We start from the raw sequence: 20,533 nt of genomic DNA on the forward strand, positions 1-20,533 counted from the left end.
GAGAAGATGGCAAAGTAGGGGGAACCCGAGCTGACCTCCTCCCACGACACACCAAGGCAACAACTACATGCAATTTAACTCACTCTGAAAGTGACCTGAATACTGGCAGCACTGATCTTCCACAGCTAAAGACATGAAGAGAAGGCCACAGAGCAGGGCGGGAGGGGCAAGGACACGGTCAGGAATGAAACTTCCAGCATGGTGACCCACAAACAGCAGGGATATCACGGGCATGGAGAAGCGAGGGGATCAAGCCCCACACTGGGCACTCCCAGCCCTGCGGATCTACGCCAGGAAGATAAGCCCCCACTGTCCGGCTTTGAACATCAGCAGGGCTTACCTCGGCGAGAGTCAGAGGGCTCCCGGAAACCAAGTCTGTGCTCTTCAAGAGCCTGCATGACGTAGCTCTCATTCCAAGACAGAGGAGCAGCAGTTTGAAGGCAGCAGGGCCTGGGTGACACACGAAGGAGACTCACAGGCTAATTTTAGGATGTGAAGGAGCGGGATCTGTAAGGACATTCTATGGGAAGGGACGTGCTGGTGGCTGTCATTTCTCTCGCCCTCGTCCAGTCGAGCTGCGTCATGCTGTGGGAACCAGTTCTGACACCCTCCATCGACATTCCCAGCACCACCTGCCTCCCCCGGACTTCCCCTGTGGACCTGCCCTAGCAGATGCCCCCCCAAACCCGCCCCCCCCCCCCCACCACACACAGCAGGCGACCCCGGGCAGGATCAGCACTCCTCCAGAGTGACTCCCACCTTGGGGAAAAAGAGGGAGCCAGCCTGACCCACCAGCACAGCCACAGCAGCAGCTACAGCCGGGCCTCTCCACCAGCCCCGCTGGGGCAAGCCCTGTCCACCACGCCCCTGTAGCGGTCACAGACAGTCATTGCAGGCAGCCCTGTCCACCAGCACGCCTGCAGCAGTGGCAGCCTGGCCACAACAGGAGTGTGCAGTCCACACAGAAGACACCCCCAGAGTGCCAGGAGAGACTGTGTGACTGGGCACCACAGGGCGCCTTCTACATAAGGCCCCCACTTTCAACACCAGGAGACACAGCTGACCCATCTAATACATAGATACACTGACTCAGACAAAATGAGGAGGCAGAGGAATATGTTCCAAACAAAAGAACAAGATAAAACCCCAGAAGAATTGCCAAATGAATGAAGATACACAATTTACCTGATAAAGAGTTCAAAGTAATGGTCACTGGATTTGAGAGAAGAGTAGATGAACTCAGTCAGAATTTCAACAAAGAAACAGAAAACATAAAAAGAACCGGTCAGAACTGAAATATACAACAACTGAAATGAAAAATACCAGCAGATTAGAGGATACAGACTAGATCAGCAATCTAAAAGACAGGGTAATGGAAGGCAACCAAGCTGAACAGTAAAAACAAAAAAGGATTTTAAAAAATGAAGACAGTTTAAGCGACCTCTGGGACAAAGTGAGCTTTACCAGCATTCACATTTTAGAGGTCCCATTAGGAGAAAAGAGAGAAAAGAGAACAGAAAATTTATTTGAAGAAACAAGAGCTTAAAACTTTCCTAACCTACGGAAGGAAAAAGTTACCCAGGCTGAGGAACCACGGAGCACCAAAAAGACCAACCTGATAGCCACAATAAGACACATAATAATTAAAATGGCAAAAATTAAAGATAGTCGTCAAAGCAGCAAAGGGAAAGTAAACATTTAAGTTCAAGGGAAAGCCCAGAAAGCTATCAGCTGATTTTTCAGCAGAAACCTTGCAGGCCAGGAGTGGCATGATGTATTCAAAGAAACCTTGCAGGCCAGGAGTGGCATGATGTATTCAAAGTACTGAAAGGAAAAAACCTACAACCAAGAATACTCTACCCAGCAAGGTTATCATTCCGAATTGGGGAGAGATAAGAAGTTTTCCAGAAAAACAAAAGTTAAAGTAATTTATCACCACTAATCCGACCTTACAAGAAATGCTAAAGGGGCTTCTTCCATCCAAGTACTAACCAGGCCCGACCCTGCTTAGCTTCCGAGAGATCAGACGAGATCGGGCGCGTTCAGGGTGGTATGGCCGTAGACTAAAGGGGCTTCTTTAAGTGGAAAAGAAAAAGCCATAACCAGAAGGAAGACAATCACGAAAGGAAAAAACTTCTGGTAAAAGCAAGCTTACAGTAAAGGTGGTAGGTCAATCACTTACAAAGCTAATATGAAGATTAAAAGACAGAAAGAGCAAAATCAATTATATGTACAAAAATTGGTCAAGGGATATACAAAATAAAAAGGTTAAAGTGTGACATCAACACATAAAACATGGAGGTAGGAAGGATATTGTAGTGCTTTCAGAATGTGTTCAAACTTAGCTAAAGACTGCTGTATATATGGGATACTATATATGAACCTCATGGTAACTGCAAACCACGATACACGATAAATAGAGGAAGGGTTCCAGGCATATGGGGAGTCATGATGGCAGAGAAGTAGGGGAACCGGGATTTTCCTCGTCCCTCAGACACAGCTGTATTGAGGTCAGATCACTTGGAACAGCCAGGAAATCCATGTGCGCAGTGGCAGAAGGATCTCCACAGGTGGAAGGAGAGAGCTTGGCAGGATCGAGGTGCGTGTATGTGAAATTGGGGTAGATACAACAGCATAGGCATGGAGGGGAGGGGATCCTTTCTGTGGAGAGACAAAAGGAAGAAAAAGAGAGGCGGGGGGGGGGGGGGAGGCTGTGAAATTGTGGTATTGAGTTAGCACAAGGGGAAAACCTCTCTCCGGGTCACAGACTGGGGAACAAGAAATACAGAGAGTCAGTTCCTATTTTGCAAACAGCCTTAGGAGCTGAAACTCAGAGGTTTCGAAGTGTAAAGGGTCTCCAGAGTGAAGCCAGAACCACGTGCACTCCTGGGGAGGAGGGAGCCAACGGTGAGCACTGCAACAATCTCAGGGGCGCCCTGGGAGAGAACAGTTCCCTTCCTCAAGTACTTTAGGAAAAGGGTTTATTGCCCCCCCCCCCCAAAGGACAAAAGACCCTGCAGGCGCCAGCCAGAGGCCCTTTGTCAGCAGGGCTGAGTGGTGCTACAGCAGAATGGGGTCTGTGTGGTGCAGGGTCCTTTAAGACATGGGGTTTTGAGACCCAGCAGAGAGCCTAGGAGGCGGGGGAGACCGTGGAGCAGGACGAGCCGGGGGGTCCATGCTACTCTGTGAGGGCTGCCTGAGCAGCGGGGTCGGAGACACCCCACCGGGGAGGGAGAGATCGGGGTGTCGCCATTTTTCTCCCCATCACCAACACCGTGGGGCTTCAGGACGCAGGACAGCGCCTCCCCACCCCACCCCCTCCCGCGGGAGGCGGACCCGCTTACACCAAGTCCCGCCCCTCCGGGCCGGTAACTGCTGATGTACCGGAGTGCGACGGACCCGGACCAGCCAGACGGACCGCCTCTCCTCCAGACCAGCACGACCACGGCCACCAGTCCCAGCACCAACAGACAGCTGTTTTTTGCTTTTGTCTTTTTCTTTTCTTTTCTTCTCTTTTTCTTCTACCCTTTTGTTTTTCTTTTGGAATTAGGCTTATAGTTTCTGACTTATACATATACATAAATTGTTTGATCAGGCATTTTTACTCTGTTCTTTTTACACCTTTTCTATCTCTTATTCCTCTTTATTTTCCTTTCCCCTTCTCTGGATTTAGCCTTTTGGTTTTTTTGTTTTGTTTTGTTTGTTTGTTTTTATCTGTCTGGTTCTTCTTTTCTGCCCTTTCATTTTTGTCTTTTTATGGGATCAGGCTTCCCCCCTCCCGTTTTTCCTTTTTTCCAGGGTTACTTCAACAAACAAATCAAAGCACACCTGGTTGAAGGTCCAAACGCTCCACCACTACACGCAAGGAGGAGCTCTGCAGAGCACTGACCAGTGAGACAGAGCAGCCAAAATGCAACAACAGGACGCATACGGGATGCACCAAAAACACTTCCTGAAGTGCCAGGCCCTGGAGTGTACCCCTTTTGATACAGTAGTACTGGCAGGTGCAGCTATTAAAACATACAAAAGACAGAAACGGCCAAAATGACAAAAGAGAAGAATTCTCCTCAAAAGAAAATTCAGGAAGATATCACAGAGAATTGCTCAAAACATACAAACAATATATCTGAACAAGAATTTAGAGTAACAGCCATTAGACTAATAGCTGGGCTTGAAAAAGCATAGAGGACAGCAGAGAATCTCTTGCTGCAGAGATCAAAGACCTAAGAACTAGTTTTTATTTATTTATTCTTATTTATTGCGATAAATAAGAAATGCTATAAATGGGGGCATCTGGATGGCTGAGTCAGTTAAGCATCTGACTTCAGCTCAGGTCATGATCTCACAGTGCATGAGTTTGAGACCCACATCAGGCTCTGTGCTGACAGTTGCAGAACCTGCTTGGGATTCTCTCTCTCCCTCTCACTCTGCCCCTCCCCCTTCTCGAAAATAAACAAACATTTAAAGAAATGCTATAAATGAGAATCAAAATAAACTAGATACAGTGACAGCAAGGATGGAAGAAGCAGAGGAGAGAATAGATGGAATAAAAGATAAATTATGGAAAATGATGAAGCTGAAAAAAAGAGGGAAAGGAAATTACTAGATCACAAGGGGAGAATTAGAGAGCTAAGTGATTCCAAGAAACGAAACAAAATAAACAAAAACAGGTCAACACCACGAAATGGCAAAATATCACAGTGAAATGGCAAAATACAAAGATAAAGAGAGAACTCTGAAAGCAGCTCGGGACAAACGGGCCTTAACCTACAAGGGGAGACACATAACGGTAGTAGCAGACCTGTCCACTGAAACTTGGCAGGCCAGAAGGGAGTAGCAGGAAATATTCAATGGCTGAATATGCAGCCAAGAATCCTTTATCCAGCAAGGCTGTCATTCAGAATAGGAGAGATAAAGGCTTTTCCAGACAAACAAAAGCTGAAGGAGTTCATCAACACTAAACCAGCCCTGCAGGAGATCCTAAGGGAGACTCTGTGAGTGCAAAGCAACAAAGACTACAAAGGATCAGAGACATCACCACAAACATGAAATCTACAGATAACATAATGGCACTAAATCCATATCTTTCAATAATCACTCTGAATGCAAATGGACTAAATGACCCAACCAAAAGACATACAGTATCAGAATGGATACAAAAACAAGATCCATGGATATGCTGCCCACAAGACACTCATTTTAGACCTGAGGACACATGCAGATTGAAAGTGAGGGGATGGAGAACCATCTATCATGCTAATGGATGTCAAAAGAAAGCCAGAGTAGCCATACTTATATCAAACTAGATTTTAAAACAAAGACTGTAACAAGAGATGAAGAAGGGCATTATATCATAATTAAGGAGTCTATCCATCAAGAAGAGCTAACAATTGTAAATGTTTATTGCCCCCAATGTGAAAGCACCCAAACATATAAGTCAATTAGTCACAAACATAAATGACCTTATTGATAATGATACCGTAATTGTAGGTGACTTTACTACTCCACTTACAACAATGGACAGATCCTCTAGGCAGAAAATCAATAAGGGAACAACAGCTCTGAATGACACATGGGACCAGATGGACTTATGAAGATATATTCCGAACATTTCATACTAAAGCAATAGAATATACATTCTTCTTGAGTGCACATGAAACATTCTCCAAAACAGATCACATACTGGGTCACAAAGCATCCCTCAACAAGTACAAAAAGACTGACATACCACGCATATTTTCAGATCACAGTGCTATGAAACTTGAAATCAACCACAAGAAAAAACTTGGGAAGCCCCCAAATACATGGGAGGTTAAAGAACATCCTACTAAAGAATGAATGGGTCAACCAGAAATTAAAGAAGAAATTTAAAAATACATGGAAGCAAATGAAAATGAAAACATGACAGTCCAAACCCTTTGGGATGCAGTAAAGGCAGTCCTAAGAGGAAAATACATTGCAATTCAGGTCTATCTCAAGAAGCAAGAAAGGTCCCAAATACACAACCTAACCTTACACCTAAAGGAGCTAGAAAAGCAGCAGCAAATAAAGCCCAAAGCCAGCAGAAGAGAAATAATAAAGATTAGAGCAGAAATAAATGATATAGAATAAAAAATAAAAAATAAAAAAACAGAACAATGACTCTAGGAGCTGGGTTTTTTTGAAATAAACAAAATTGATAAACCCCTAGCCAGACTTCTCAAAAAGAGAGAGGATCCAAATCGATAAAATCACAAATGAAAGAGGAGAGATGACAACCAACATCACAGAAATACAATTATCAGAGAATACTATCAAAATTACATGCCAACTGGACAATCTGGAAGAAATGGACAAATTCCTAGACACTCACACACTACCAAAACTCAAATGGGAAGCAACAGAAAATTTCAATAGACCCAGAACCAGCAAAGAAATTGAATCGGTTTTCAAAAAATCTCCCAATAAAGAAGAGTCCTGGGCCAGATGGCTTCCCAGGGGAATTCTACCAGACATTTAAAGCAGAGTTAATACCTATTTTTCTCAAACTGTTCCAAAAATTAGAAACAGAAGGAAAGCTTTCAGACTTATTCTTTGAAGTCAGCATTCCCTTGATTCCAAAACCAGACAAAGGTTCCACTAAAAAGGAGAATTACAGGGGTGCGTGGGTGGCTCAGTCGGTTAGGCGTCTGACTTCGGCTTGGGTCAGGATCTCATGGTTCATGGGTTCATGCCCCATGTTGGGCTCTGTGCTGACAGCTCAGAGCCTAGAGCCTGCTTTGGATTCTGTTTCCCTCTCTCTCTGTCCCTCCCTGGGGGGGAGGCACTCACACCCTCTCTGTCACTCTCAAAAATAAACATTAAAAAAAATTTTTTTAAGGAGAATTACAGGCCAATATCCCTAATGAATGTGGATGCAAAAAATCTCAAGATACTAGCAAATCAAATTCAACAGTACATTAAAAGAATTATTCACCATGATCAAGTGGGATTCATTCCTGGGCTGTAGGGCTGGTTCAATATTTGCAAATCAACCAATGTGATACATCACATTAATAGAAGAAAGGATAAGAACCATATGATCCTATCAATAGATGAAGAAAAAACATTTGACAAAACACGGCATCCTTTCTTAATAAAAACCCTCAAGAAAGTCAGGATAGAAGGAACATACCTTAACATCATAAAAGTCATATATGAAAGGCCCAGAGCTAATATCATCCTCAAAGGGGAAAAACAGAGCTTTCCCCGAGATGAGGAACACGGCAGGGATGTCCACTCTCACCACTGCTGTTTAACATTGTATTATAAGTCTTAACCTCAACAATCAGACAACAAAACTAAATAAAAGGCGTCCAGATTGGCAAAGAAGTCAAACTGTCACTCTTTGTAGATGATAGTGGAAAACCCGAAAGACTCCACCAAAAAAACTGCTGGAGTTGATACAGGAATTCAGCAAAGTCACAGGATACAAAATCAATGTACAGAAATCAGTTGCGTTTCTATACACCAATAATGAAGCAACAAAAAGAGATGGCAGGGGATTGATCCCATTTACAACTGCACCAAAAACTATAAAATACCTAGGAATAAACCTAACCAAAGAGGTAAAAAAATCTGTATGCTGAAAACAATAGAAAGCTCATGAAAGAAATTGAAGAAGACACAAAGACATGGAAAAACATTCCATGCTCATGGATTAGAAGAACAAATATTGTGAAAATGTCGACACTACCCAAAGCAATCTACACATTCAATGCAATCCCTATCAAAATAGTACCAACATTCTTCTCAGAGCTAGAACAAACAATCCTAAAATTTGTGTGGAACCACAAAAGACCCCAAATAGCCAAAGTAATGCTGAAAAAGAAAACCAAAGCTGGAGGCATCACAATCCTCCTACAGACTTCAAGTCATATTACAAAGCTATAATCATCAAGACAGTATGGTACTGGCACAAAAACAGACACATAGATTGATGGAATAGAGAACCCAGAAATGGACCCACAAATATACGGCCAACCTAATCTTCAACAAAGCAGGAAAGAGCATCCAATAGAAAAAACGGAGTCTCTTTAGCAAATGGTGCTGGGAGAACTGGACAACCATACGCAGAATGAAACTGGACCACTTTCTTACACCATACATAAAAATAAATTCAAAATGAATGAAAGACCTAAATGTAAGATAGGAAACCATCAAAATCCTACAGGAGAAACCAGGCAGCAACCTCTTGATGCAGCAATTTCTTACTCAACAAGTCTCCAGAGGCAAGAAAAACAAAAACAAAAATGAACTACTGGGACCTTCTAAAAAGCTTCTGCACAGCAAAGGAAAGAATCAATAAAACTAAAAGGTAACCAATGGAATGGGAGAAGATACTTGCAAATGACATATCTGATAAAGGGTTCATATCTAAAATCTATAAAGAACTTAACAAACTCAACACCCAAAAACAAATAATCCAGTGAAGAAATGGGCAGAAGACATGAAGAGACACTTTTCCAAAGAAGATGTACAGATGGCAAACAGACACATGAAAAGATGCTCAACTCACTCATCATCAGGGAAATACAAATCAAAACCACAATGAGATACCACCCCACAACTGTCAGAATGGCTAAAATTAACAACTCAGGAAGTAACAGTTGTTGGTAAGGATGTGGAGAAGGGGAACCCTACTGCACAGCTGGTGGGAATGCAAACTGGTGCAGCCACCCTGGAAAACAGTGTGGAGGTTCCTCAAAAAATTAAAAATAGGGGCGCCTGGGTGGCTCAGTCAGTTGAGTGCCCAACTTCAGCTCAGGTCATGATCTCACAGTTCACGGTTCGAGACTCGTGTCAGACTCTGTGCTGACAGCTCGGAGCCTGGAGCCTGCCGCAGATTCTGTGTCTCCCTCTCTCTCTGCTCCTCCCTTGCTCACACTCTGTCTCTCTCCCTCTCTCAAAAATAAACATTAAAAAAAAATTTTTTTTAATGTGAATTGACTAAATGCTCTATTCAAAAGACAGAAGATGACTGAACGGATTAAAAAAAAAGACCCATTTATATGCTGCCTACAAAAAACTTGTTACAGATCTAAAGATATATGCAGATTGAAAGTGAAGGGATGGAAAAAGATATTCTGTGCAAACAGAAGTGAAAAAAAATGAGAGTAGCAATACTTAGACAAAATAGACTTTAAACAAACAGTAACAAGAGACAAAAAAGGGCATTATTACATAGTGATAATGGGACCAAGCCAACAAGAGGATACAGCAATTATAAATATCTATGCACCCAGCACAGAGGCACCTAAAATATAAAGCAAATATTAACAGGCATAGAGAAATAGTAATACAGTAATAGTAGGAAGCTTTAACACCTCTCTTGTATTAATAGATAGATCATCCAGACGGAAAATCATTAAGAAAACAATGGCTCTGAATGACACATTAGGCAGATGGACTTAACAAATATTATAGAACATCCCATCAAAAAACATCAAAACACACCTTCTTTTCAGTTGCACATGGAGCATTTTACAGGTTGGATCACATGTTAGGCCACAAAACAAATCTCAATAAACTTAGAAAGACTAAAATCATAGCAAGTTTCCTTTCCAATCACAGTGAAATAAACCTAAAAAGAAAAAAAAGTAGAAATCAAAAGATAACTAGATAAAAATGAAAATGGAAATGCAACAGCTCAAAACCCAAGAGATGCAGCAAAAGCAGTTCTAAGAGGGAATTTCATAGTGATACAGGACTACCTGAAGAAAAAACAGAAATCTCTAAAAATAATCTAAACTTACACCTAAAGGAACTAGAAAAAGAACAAAGCCCAAAGTTAACAGGAAGAAGGAAATGATAAAGATCAGAAATAAAATGAAACAGAAATAAATGACATAGAGACCAAAAAATAGAAGAGAAAAAAAAATCAATGAAACTAAGAGCCGGTTCTTTGGTCAGAAATAAAAGAAATAGAGACCATAAAACAGAAAAAAAAAAAAATCAATGAAACTAAGAGTCGGGTCTTTGAAAGGATAAATTTGATAAAACTTTAATCAGACATATAAAAAAATATTGAGAGAGATCAAATAACATCCAAAATGAAACAGAAGAAGTTAAAAACCACACCTTACAAATACAAAGGATTATGAGAGACTACCACAAAAAGTTACATGTCAACAAACTGAACAACCTAGAAAAAAATGGATAAATTACTAGAAACATACAATCTTCCAAGACTAAATCAGGACTAAAAATTTTGAACAGAGCAATTTCCAGTAATGAAATAGAATCAATAATCAAAAAACTCCCAGGGCGCCTGGGTGGCTCAGTTGGTTGAGCATCCAACTCTTGGTTTCAGCTCAGGTCATGATCCCAGGGTCATGTGATTGAGCCCCGTGTCAGCTCTTCACTGAACAGGGAGCCTGCTTAAGAGTCCCTCTCCCTCTCAGGATGCTCGGATGGCTCAGTCAGTTAAGCATCCGACTGCTGACTCCGGCTCAGATCACGATCTCATGGTTTGTCAGTTCAAACCCCACATCAGGCTCTGTGCTGACAGAATGAAGCCTGCTTGAGGTTCATTTTCTTTCTCTCTCTCTCTTCTCCTCCCCAGCTTACTCACTCACTCTCTCTCCCCCTCTCTCTCAAACTTTAAAAAAAAGAGATTCCCTCTCTCTCTCTCCCTCTGCCCCTCTTCCCCACTTGCATGCGCTCTAAAATAAAAAATATTTATTATCATAATCAAACTCTCAACAAACTAAAGTCGAGGACCAGATGGCTTCCCAAGTGAATTCTACCACACACATAAAGAAGAGTTAATACCTATCTTTCTCAAGCTATTTCAAAAAAACAGAAGAGGAAGGAATGCTTCCAAATTCATTCTACAAGGCCAGCATTACGCCACTGGTACTGAAAGCAAAGAAAGACAAGACACTACAAAAGAAAGACAGAAAGAAAGGCAGAAAGAAAATTACAGACCACTGTCTCTGATAAACACAGATGCAACAATCCTCAAATATTTGCAAACCGAATTAAGAAAATACATTACAAGGATCATACACCACAATCAAGTGGGATTTATTCCCAGGAGGCAAGGATAGTTCAACATCTGCAAATCAATTAATGTTATACACCACATTAACAAAGCATAAAAATCATATGATCATCTCAATAGATGCAGAAAAAGCATGTGACAAAATTCAACATCGATTTATGATAAAAACTCTCAACAAAGTGGGTTTGGAGGGAACATAAACATAGATCATGTAGGACACACCCAGAGCTAACATCATCATACTCAATAGTGAAAGCGGAAAGCTTTTCCTCTAAGATCAGAAATCAGACAAGGTGTACTCTCACCACTTTTATTCAAAATAGTCCTGAAAATCCTAGCCACAGGAATCAGATAAGAAAAAGAAATAAAAGAAATCCAAATTGGAGAGGAAGAAGTAAAACTGTCACTATTTGCAGATGACATTACACTACATATAGAAAACTGTAAAGACTCCACCAAAACACTGTTAGAATAAATGAATTTGGTAAAGTTTCAGTTCAATAAAGGATACAAAATCAATAAACCAGTTGTGTTTCTACACACTAATAACAAACTAGCAGAAAGAGAAGACAACAATCCCATTTACAACTGCATCAAAAATAATAAAATACCTAGGAATAAATTTACCAAGGAGGTAAATTCACCCGTATTCTGGAAACTGTAAGACAGTAATGAAAGAAATTGAAGATGACAAAAATAAATGGAAAGATAGACCATGCTTCACAGACTGGAAGAATCACTATTCTTGGAATTGTTTTAGTGTTTATTTGTTTTTTTAATTTTTTTTTTAACATTGATTATTGAGAGACAGAGAAAGAGCATGAGCAGAGGAGGGGCAGAGAGGGAGACACAGAATCGGAAACAGGCTCCAGGCTCCAGGCTGTCAGCACAAAGCCTGACGTGGGGCTCAAACCCACAGACCGTGAGATCATGACCTGAGCTGAAGTCAGACGCTCAACAGACTGAGCCACCCAGGCATCCCAGAATTACTATTCTTAAAATGTCCATACCACCCAAAGCAATCTACAGACTCAGTGCAATCCCTATCAAAATACCAATAGTACTTTTCATAGAACTAGAACAAAGAATCCTAAAATTTGTGTGGAACCACAAAAGCCACCAAAGAGCCAAAGTAATCTTGACAAAGAAGAACCAAGCTGTAGGCATTACAATCCCAGATTATATATTTCAGTATACAATCATATTGTATAATTCAAACTATACTATAAAGATAATCAAAATAGTATGGTACTGGCATAAAAACAGACACACAGATCAACAGAACAGACTAGAAAGTCTAGAAATAAATCCGTGCATATATGATCAATTAATTTATGACAAAGGAGTAGAGAATATACAGTGGGAATAGGACAGTCCCTTCAATAAGTGGTGTTGGTAAAACTGGACAGCTACGTGCAAAAGAAAGAAATTGGATGACTATCTCACACCATTCACAAAAACTGACTGAAAATGGATTAAAACTTGAACGTAGGACCCGAAGCCACAGCACTCCTACAAGAAAGCTCCTTGACGATGGCTTGGTGACAATTTTTGGGCTTGACGCCAAAAACAAAGGCAACAAAAGCAAAAATAAACAAGCAGGACTATATCAAACTACACACACACGAAATGTTGTTGCACAGCAAAGGAAACCATCAACAAATGAACCCACTGAATAGGAGAAAATATTTGCAAATAATGTATCTGGTAAGTGGTTAATATCTAAAATATACAAAGAACTCCTACAACTCAATGGCAAAAAACCAAACAATCCAATTAAAAACATTGGCAGAAGATCTAAATATTTTTCCAAAGGCACACAGATGGCCAACACGTACATGGAAAGGTCATCAACATCGTTAATCATCAGGGAAATGCGAATTAAAACCACTATGAGGTGTCACCTCACACCTGGCAGAACGGCTAGTGTCAAAAAGACAAGAAATTACCAGTGTTGCCAAGGATGCGCAGAAAAGGGAACCTTGTACACTGTTAGTGGAAGTCTAAATTGGTGCGGCTGTTATAGGAAACAGGATGGATGTTCTTTAAAAAGTCCAAAATAGGGGCGCCTGGGTGGCGCAGTCGGTTAAGCGTCCGACTTCAGCCAGGTCACGATCTCGCGGTCCGTGAGTTCGAGCCCCGCGTCGGGCTCTGTGCTGACTGCTCAGAGCCTGGAGCCTGTTTCCGATTCTGTGTCTCCCTCTCTCTCTGCCCCTCCCCCGTTCATGCTCTGTCTCTCTCTGTCCCAAAAAATAAATAAACGTTGAAAAAAAAAAAAGTCCAAAATAGGAGGCGCCTCGGTGGCTCAGTAGGTTGAGCGTTCCACTTCGGTTCGGGTCATGATCCACACTTCATGGGTTTGAGCCCCAACATCAGACTCTCTGCTGTGAGTGGAGCCTGCTTCAGATCCTCTGTCTGTCCCCCTCCCCTGCCCTTCCCCTGCTTGTGCTCTCTCCCTCAAAACTAAAACAAACATTTAAAAAAAAAAAAAAGTTCAAAATAGAACTGCCCTATGATACAGATTCTCCTTCTGGGTACTTATCTGCAGAAAACAAAAACATAGCTTGAGAAGGTATCTGTACCCCCATGTTCACTGCAGCATTATTTACAATAGCCAAGATATGGAAAAACCTAAGTGAGCACTGATGGATGAACTGATAAAATGTGGTGTATATACAGGGAACATGATTCGGCCACAAAAAGAAGGAAATGTTGCCATTTGCAACGACATGGATCTAGGGGGCATTATGCTTAGTGAAATGCGTCACATAGGGAAAAACAAGGATACTATCATCTCATGTATATGTGGAATTAAAAACAAACAAACAAACAAAAAACCCAAGCTCATAGATACAGAGGGCAGATTTGTGGTTGCCAGAGGCCAGGGGTGGGGAGTGCACCAAATGGGTGAAAGGGGTCAAAAGGTAAAAACTTGCAGTTGTAAAAGAAATACGTAATGGGGATGTAAACTAACATACAGCATGGTGACTAGATAGTAATATTGTACTGCATCTATTTGAAAGTTGCTAAGAGGGTAGATCTTAAAAGTTCTCATCACACACAAAAAATTTTTTTGCAATCAGTATGGTGACAGATGTTAACTATGCCAACTGTGGTGATCGTGTCTCAATATATACAAACACTGAATTATTATGTTGTACCCTTGAAACTAACAACGTTATATGTCAGTAATACTTGGATTAAAACAAACAGTAACTTACCTCCATAAAATGCAGTTCCTTTTTCAATTAGGTTGCTTAGGCTGGGGGTGGGGAGGTAAGGGGAACTGAATCCTTTTAATCTATGGTTGAGCTGGGTCTGAGATGTTAGTATTTATTAGATTCGGTTCAAGATTGGGTTAAAATCATTTTAGGGCAAGTTCAGAACCTACCCTTCAGGGGAAGTCGGGATCTGAGCACTGGTGAATCTTTCCAGATCCCTGAGCCGTGCAACTTAGCTGCCTGCTTCCTGAACTCAGGGATTTCTCTAAGTTACATTCCTGGTGCCAGCCAGGGAGCTGTCTTTGCTCTCCCAGAGCACCCTCTGCTGTCTGTGCCTTCAGGAGATCTGTCTGTCTCTCTCTCTCCCCTGTTACTCTGGACTCCACCTTCTGAAAGGCTGTTGCCTTGACCACAGTGAAAACCTGGATGGCCACAGGGGAGTATGTGTCAGCTCTCCCGCCATGCCCGCAAGCCTGTGACAGCCCCACTGGACACTTGGTAAAAGCCTCCAGTGGCTCAGAGAGAGTTCTAGGAACTGTCCTGTCCCGCCTCTAGCCTTCGGAAGGCTTCATCCACCGCAGGACCCTTCTTAGCTCTTTCCCTGACCCCAGGCTCAAGCATACTAACTACTTCCTTGGACTCAGCGAAGGCCCCTTGGAAAGAGGTGGCAGGGGGGTGGGGCCTCCCTCTGTGGCTGGGGTTCTTCACAAATTCCAAATGGTCACTCCAGCCCATATGCAGTCAATAAAGTTTGGCTGGTTTCTCTTTACCAGTCTATCGCAGATTCTTCTTCCTCCTGCTCTCCAGCCACGGATGGAAGTATCTATGTGTCTCTGGGAAGGCTCATTATGTTCTGGGCTTTAATCATCGAGATTTCTTTGTGTCCTCAGCTCTCTGGTGGGTTTCGAGAGAACTGCCAATTTTCTAGCTTCTCCACCTTTTCTCCCCGGTAGGGTGGAAACACATCTAACTTTTGCCATTTTCAACATCCTCATAGAAAGTGGGAGTCTTTCTTATTCTTTTTGATGGGAGAAAAACAGGGCGGATAAATGACTTGCACAAGGTTTAGAACTTGCAAAACAAACAGAAAACCTGTAATTTAAACGTATATTTCCTGACTCCAAGTCCAGCATTCTTCGTACTGCACGACAGGTAGTAAAAGGCTATTTGTACCCGCCATTTAACCTCTCGGTGTTTCTAGTCTGTAAACTGAAGGGACTGTGCTAGAGAAAGTCAACGTCTTCTTCAAACCTAATACTTCAAGATTCGATGAAGTTTGTGTTTTTAAAATCTATAGCATCACACTATTTCTGAAAGCCTGTGTCTTCAGATTTCACATGCCTGATGAGGATCACAAATTTATCAAGTCCAAAACCGACACCTGCTTTCTTTATCCATTCCCTAAACTTACTCTTCCCTTGGTCCTCATCCCTGTACATGATAACTCCTTCCTATCACTCAGACTCAAATCATGGAAACCATCCTGGACTTTCTTTTCTTTTCTATTCCACCATGAATCTATCAACTAATCCTACGGATTACTGCAACAATAATGTCCTATCTGGTGTCCTCTGTTTTTGTCCTTTCTCCCCTCATTCAACCCCCAAACGTATTTTCCACAGCGCAGACAGAACCGTCACACCATGTCAATCTTCTTAAACTCTGCCAAGTGCTTCCCCTTCCCTCAAAGGGAAAGACGACGCCCTTCAAACGCCTCACGAATCCTGTGTGATTGGCCTAAGTAGCTTGATCTCCCCTCCTACCCTGCACGCCGGTCCCGCTACACTCTGGCCACACGGGTCTCCTTGCCGTGCCTCCAGCACACCAGGCATGATCGGACCTTTGCACCGGTGTCCTCCCCTGAAATGGCCTTTCCCCGGGCATCCCTGTGACACACCCTCTGTTCAAACGTCACCTCGGCGGAGAGGCCTTCCCTTCCACCCATATAAAAAGCAACTCCTCCCTCCTCTCCTCCCGCCCTCTCCCACCCAGCTTTGCTTTTCTCCAAAGAGCTCTCACCACCTCATCTGCACGCTTACCACGTCGTTCTGCCACCGCAACGTAAGCTCCCTAAGGTCAGGGCCTTGCCTGCTGTGTTGTTGGGTGCCCACTGCCTACAAGAGTGACCAGCACATGGTAGCACACAATCAATGTCTGCTGGAGAGAAAACCACAGGCCAGAAAACCTAACGGAAACACAATCCATAGGGGCAACGCTGAAAAGCTGGGTGTGGACCTGGATTCCGACTCCACAAAAACTTCCCCAACGACCGCCTGTTGTGCTCTCTTAGACCCCTCTGCTTCCATCCCACCGTCTCACGGCCACCCCAGTGCGGGAGGTCGTAGTAGGAGACCCCACACAGGGTAGAGCTGAGACACAAAATGAGGCCAGGAGGCAGAGGGAGAAGTGTAGCCCAATTCATGGCTGGCCGTATCGGAGCTTTGGTTGCCTGCACAGTTTTGTTTTTTTTTCCTAACGTTTTCATTTATTTTTGAGAGAGAGTGGGGGAGGCGCAGAGAGAGAGGGGAACAGAGGATCCCAAGTGGGCTCCATGCTGACAGCAGACAGCCTAACGCGGGACTTGAACTCACAAACCGCAAGGTCATGACCTGACCCGAAGCCGGACCCTTCACCATCTGAACCAGCCAGGTGCCCCTGGTTGTCTGCACTGTTAAGTGGGGAGGAAGGAAGCCAAGTAAATCCTGCAGGATGTCATTAAACAACATCATGATAGAGAGTATGTCATAAAATAAAAAACAAGCTCGCTGGCTCAACTGATAAAACACTGACACTCTTAATCTCGGCAAAGTACATTCATGCCAGGCGCTGGGAACAATCTTCAGTTTGGAAAGAAGCCATGGTGTGATGGTTAAGATGCCAGACTTTAGAGACAGACTGGTTGAGTTCCAATCCAGGCTCTGCCACTATGTGACATTGGACATGTGACCTCATTAAATCTGGGCCTGCTAAATGGGTATAATAATGTCAATCTCATAGGGATGTGGAAGGATTAAGTGAGATAAATATGAAGTGATCACCCTAAAACTGGACATTCTTAGAAGGGCTCTATGAAAAAGTGATTGTTACAGTTACTAAAAGTTATGCCCCACCCCCACCTCAGTGCAGACCACAGGGAGACCAATATCGTCAACAGAAGGAAAATTTATAAACCTCTTCTTTTCATGATCTGTTAACATGGATCTCATTATATAAGCATGTAAGCTCTCTTAATTGTAGCATTTGATGGCAAAGAAACCAAAACTGTCTGTAAACGTGGATATGTTTTATTGCAAAGTTTCCCCCCGACCTTGTGCTTCCCAATAACTCCGAGAAATCCTAACTACACACAATACAGAAAGAGGGCCAAAATAGTGGGAAAGTCCAAGTGAATGAACGAAGATTGGGAAAACAGTAGGATACGATGTTATTTTATATTTCCCCCTTACAAAATCTGCTTTACACCCCAAAGTATTAGGCAACAGCAAAAAACATGATGACAACAGGTATCCACTGTCTATTTTTGATCCATAGGAATCAAATTGCTGTCTTTTTGTAACAATTTTAGAATATACAACTAAGATATAAGTAGAAAGTTACTACCGGGGAAAATCTCAGAAAATGTAACTTTATGTTTTAAAACAGATTCATTCTCTAAGTCTAAATGGCTTTATGTAAAACACTAGTCTTTGTGCTTCCCAAAAAGGATGTGCCAATTGCTGAATGCAAACCGAAATGACAGGAGAAACTTTCAAAGCTATTACAGTCATGAGTATGAACCCCAATCCAGCAATCTCTCTTCAGGGGAGGGAAAAGTAAGAAAAGAGAAGGCCTACTCTGTTCTGTAGCATCTAGCTCAGTGCCAGGAACCACAAAATGCAAGTATTCATAAGTGCTCAAAAAATATTAAAATCCAAGTAAGAAAGCAAATTCTGTAACATACACCTGGCGTATAAATTAGGGAACACACACTGATACTCTATACACTGCGGTGTAATCCAGTGTTTACATAAGCAGGTTCTGAGACAATCTGCCTGGTTTTGTCACCTCGCCTAATTTATCAGCTGGTTGACCTGCGCAAGTTTCTCTACCTCTCTGTGCCTCAATTTCCTCATCCCTAAAATGGGGAAACGGTATATTCCTCATACGGCTATTGTGAGGGTTAAATAAGACATGTGAGGTGCTCGGTAAAATATCTCACGTAGAATGTACACAATAAATGCCAGGTGTCATTACAGAAGCAATAGAAGCGAGTGGCTTAATTGAAGACATTTTCATTGAGAAACAGTTAAGCAGAGTTCCAAATTCACGTGCAAAGTCACTCATATCAACAGCTAAAGTTGTATCTTATTTTCAAGCATTTAGTGAAGGGTAATGTTATGATCTCCGATGCAGTTTTGGGGTTCACACAGGCACCCTCCTCATTCCGCCTCCTATACCAACCATCCCCCCACTCCCCTTGGAGCCCAGGCATCGGCTCCTCACTCCCTTAAATCCTCTCCATGAATGAAACCTTAATGCTTCAAAACAGACAAAAAGCAAAACATCTCTAAGTGTAGCAAAGCAACCACGAGTACACAAGTACAGCAGAATGCTTTTAAAGTAAATAAAACTCTAAAAGGCACAATAGTGAATCAAGGTGGGTGAGGATGGAAGGGGGTAGACAAAGGAGAAGAAAAGAAAAATGAGCAGCGGGAGGAATAGGAGACTTCAGAGGGCTGTGGAAATTTAATTCCTGAACATTCTTACTTTCTCCCGGCTATAACTGTAAGAGCTTTTCTCTCATAAACCATATTACAGTCACTGCAATATTGGACATTCCGATTCCTGTAAAATTCATTTTCTGAAACTCTTGCCGGCTCCGTTAATTTGTCACTTAAAAGCCATTCAGAATGAAAAAGAAGCATACACAAAACAAAGCCCTGTTATTTGTGGGTAATGGTTTTTTTCCTGCTATCAAAAGGCCACGCGTCTGGCAGTTGTTTTCTCAGAGTCAATGACAGATACAGACCAGCCAGCCGCCTTCTCCAACCATGCCTCTCCCTACTTATTGAAAAGACAAAGCCTGCCGGCTTCCAAACGGTAGGCTTTCTCTCCAGGCGAACTGGCACTTGGGGAGCCCCCTGCCATCTCAGCTTATCAGCACTTGCACTAACCTTGCAGAGAAAGAGCAAATCGACACGAAATTACTGACGGTTAGAAAACCTGGTTCTGAAAACGAGGCATTTCCTTATTGTCCACCCCAAACCCCTCTCGCAGGCGCTGTGCCAAAGCTGTGTCCCCAGCAGAGTTCGTTCGGTTCCTCTGCTCTTACACCCTTTGGAGCACCCCCCCCCCCCCACCGGGGGGAAATCACACCTTTGGTTAGCAATTCCTTGAACCCTGTCTGCTCAAGCCAACAGGGGGGCCGGGTCTTCAAGTGAGGCTTTAAAAACCAGCTGACGGGGGCCAGGTGGTACGCCCACTCACAAGTTTGGGGAATCAAAGTGATCACTTAAGACGTTCACACACGGATCACAAATCGAATCTCTGAGGGGGCTGCTCGCAGAAAGAGCCTCCAGCTCAGTGCCCCCATTTTTTTGGAAAAAAATCCAAAATCACACATCCACGTCTCCCAACTACCAAAAGACCTGTACGAATGATGAACTGGGAAGAAATGCAGATCGTGTGTCAGGTTATTTGCGTGTAATTGCGCAGGAACGAGACAGGTAGCACACAGACTGCAAAACAGGGTGGGCACACAGGTCCCTTTCTTTAAAAAAAGAAAAAACCACACCCTCCCTGGGGGGCCTCCCAGGCTCGCCGCGGCCAAAGGCGTCACGCCGTCCGGCCGCCCACCGGGCGGGGGTCCCGGCGGAGGCCCAGACCTCCCCCTGCAGACAGCGCCGCGTCGCGGGCGCCACCCTCTCCCCCCCCGCACCCCCCCCCCCACCGCCGCCAGACGGGTGCCGGGCGGAGGCGGGGGGGGGGTCCCCCCCCCGGGCTCCCCCTCCCCCCGGGCCCGCCCCGCCCCGCAGCCCCGCAGGCCGCGGCCCGGCCTCCCCGCGACCCCGGCGCCGCCCGCCCGACCCCAGCAGCGGCGGCGCCGGGACCCGGCCGGGGCGGGGCCGGGCGGGGCCGGGCGCGGAGGCCCGGCGGGCGCGGGCCCCAGACTCACCATGGCCGAAGAGCCGCGAGCGCGCCCGCAGCCCGGAGTCACACGGCGCCGGCAACGCCCGTTGTCCTGGTGACGCCAGCTGGGCGTCCCGCCCCGTTCCCAAGGTGGGCTCCGAGGCGGCCATTGGCGGCCGGC

At 43.8% G+C, this 20,533-nt stretch overlaps 1 protein-coding gene across 7 annotated transcripts in view; it reads right to left on the reverse strand.

The window, feature by feature from the left end:
* Positions 1-20,478, reverse strand: part of FBXL2 (F-box and leucine rich repeat protein 2) — a 113,033-nt gene extending 92,555 nt beyond the window's left edge. For 4 of the 7 annotated variants that reach the window (XM_032594633.1, XM_030330137.2, XM_032594632.1 and 1 more), the window contains exon 1: positions 341-433. In XM_032594633.1, coding sequence (XP_032450524.1) covers positions 341-412 — 72 coding nt within the window. In that variant the 5' untranslated portion in view covers positions 413-433. Of the gene's footprint in view, positions 1-340; positions 434-20,398 lie in introns of those variants that run through there. The other 3 variants (XM_032594634.1, XM_030330138.1, XR_004344065.1) reach the window with 2 other exon arrangements.
* Positions 20,479-20,533: the final 55 nt, after the last annotated feature.

The sequence above is a fragment of the Lynx canadensis genome, chromosome C2 (genome assembly GCF_007474595.2).
Source record: "Lynx canadensis isolate LIC74 chromosome C2, mLynCan4.pri.v2, whole genome shotgun sequence".
NCBI lineage: Eukaryota > Metazoa > Chordata > Mammalia > Carnivora > Felidae > Lynx > Lynx canadensis.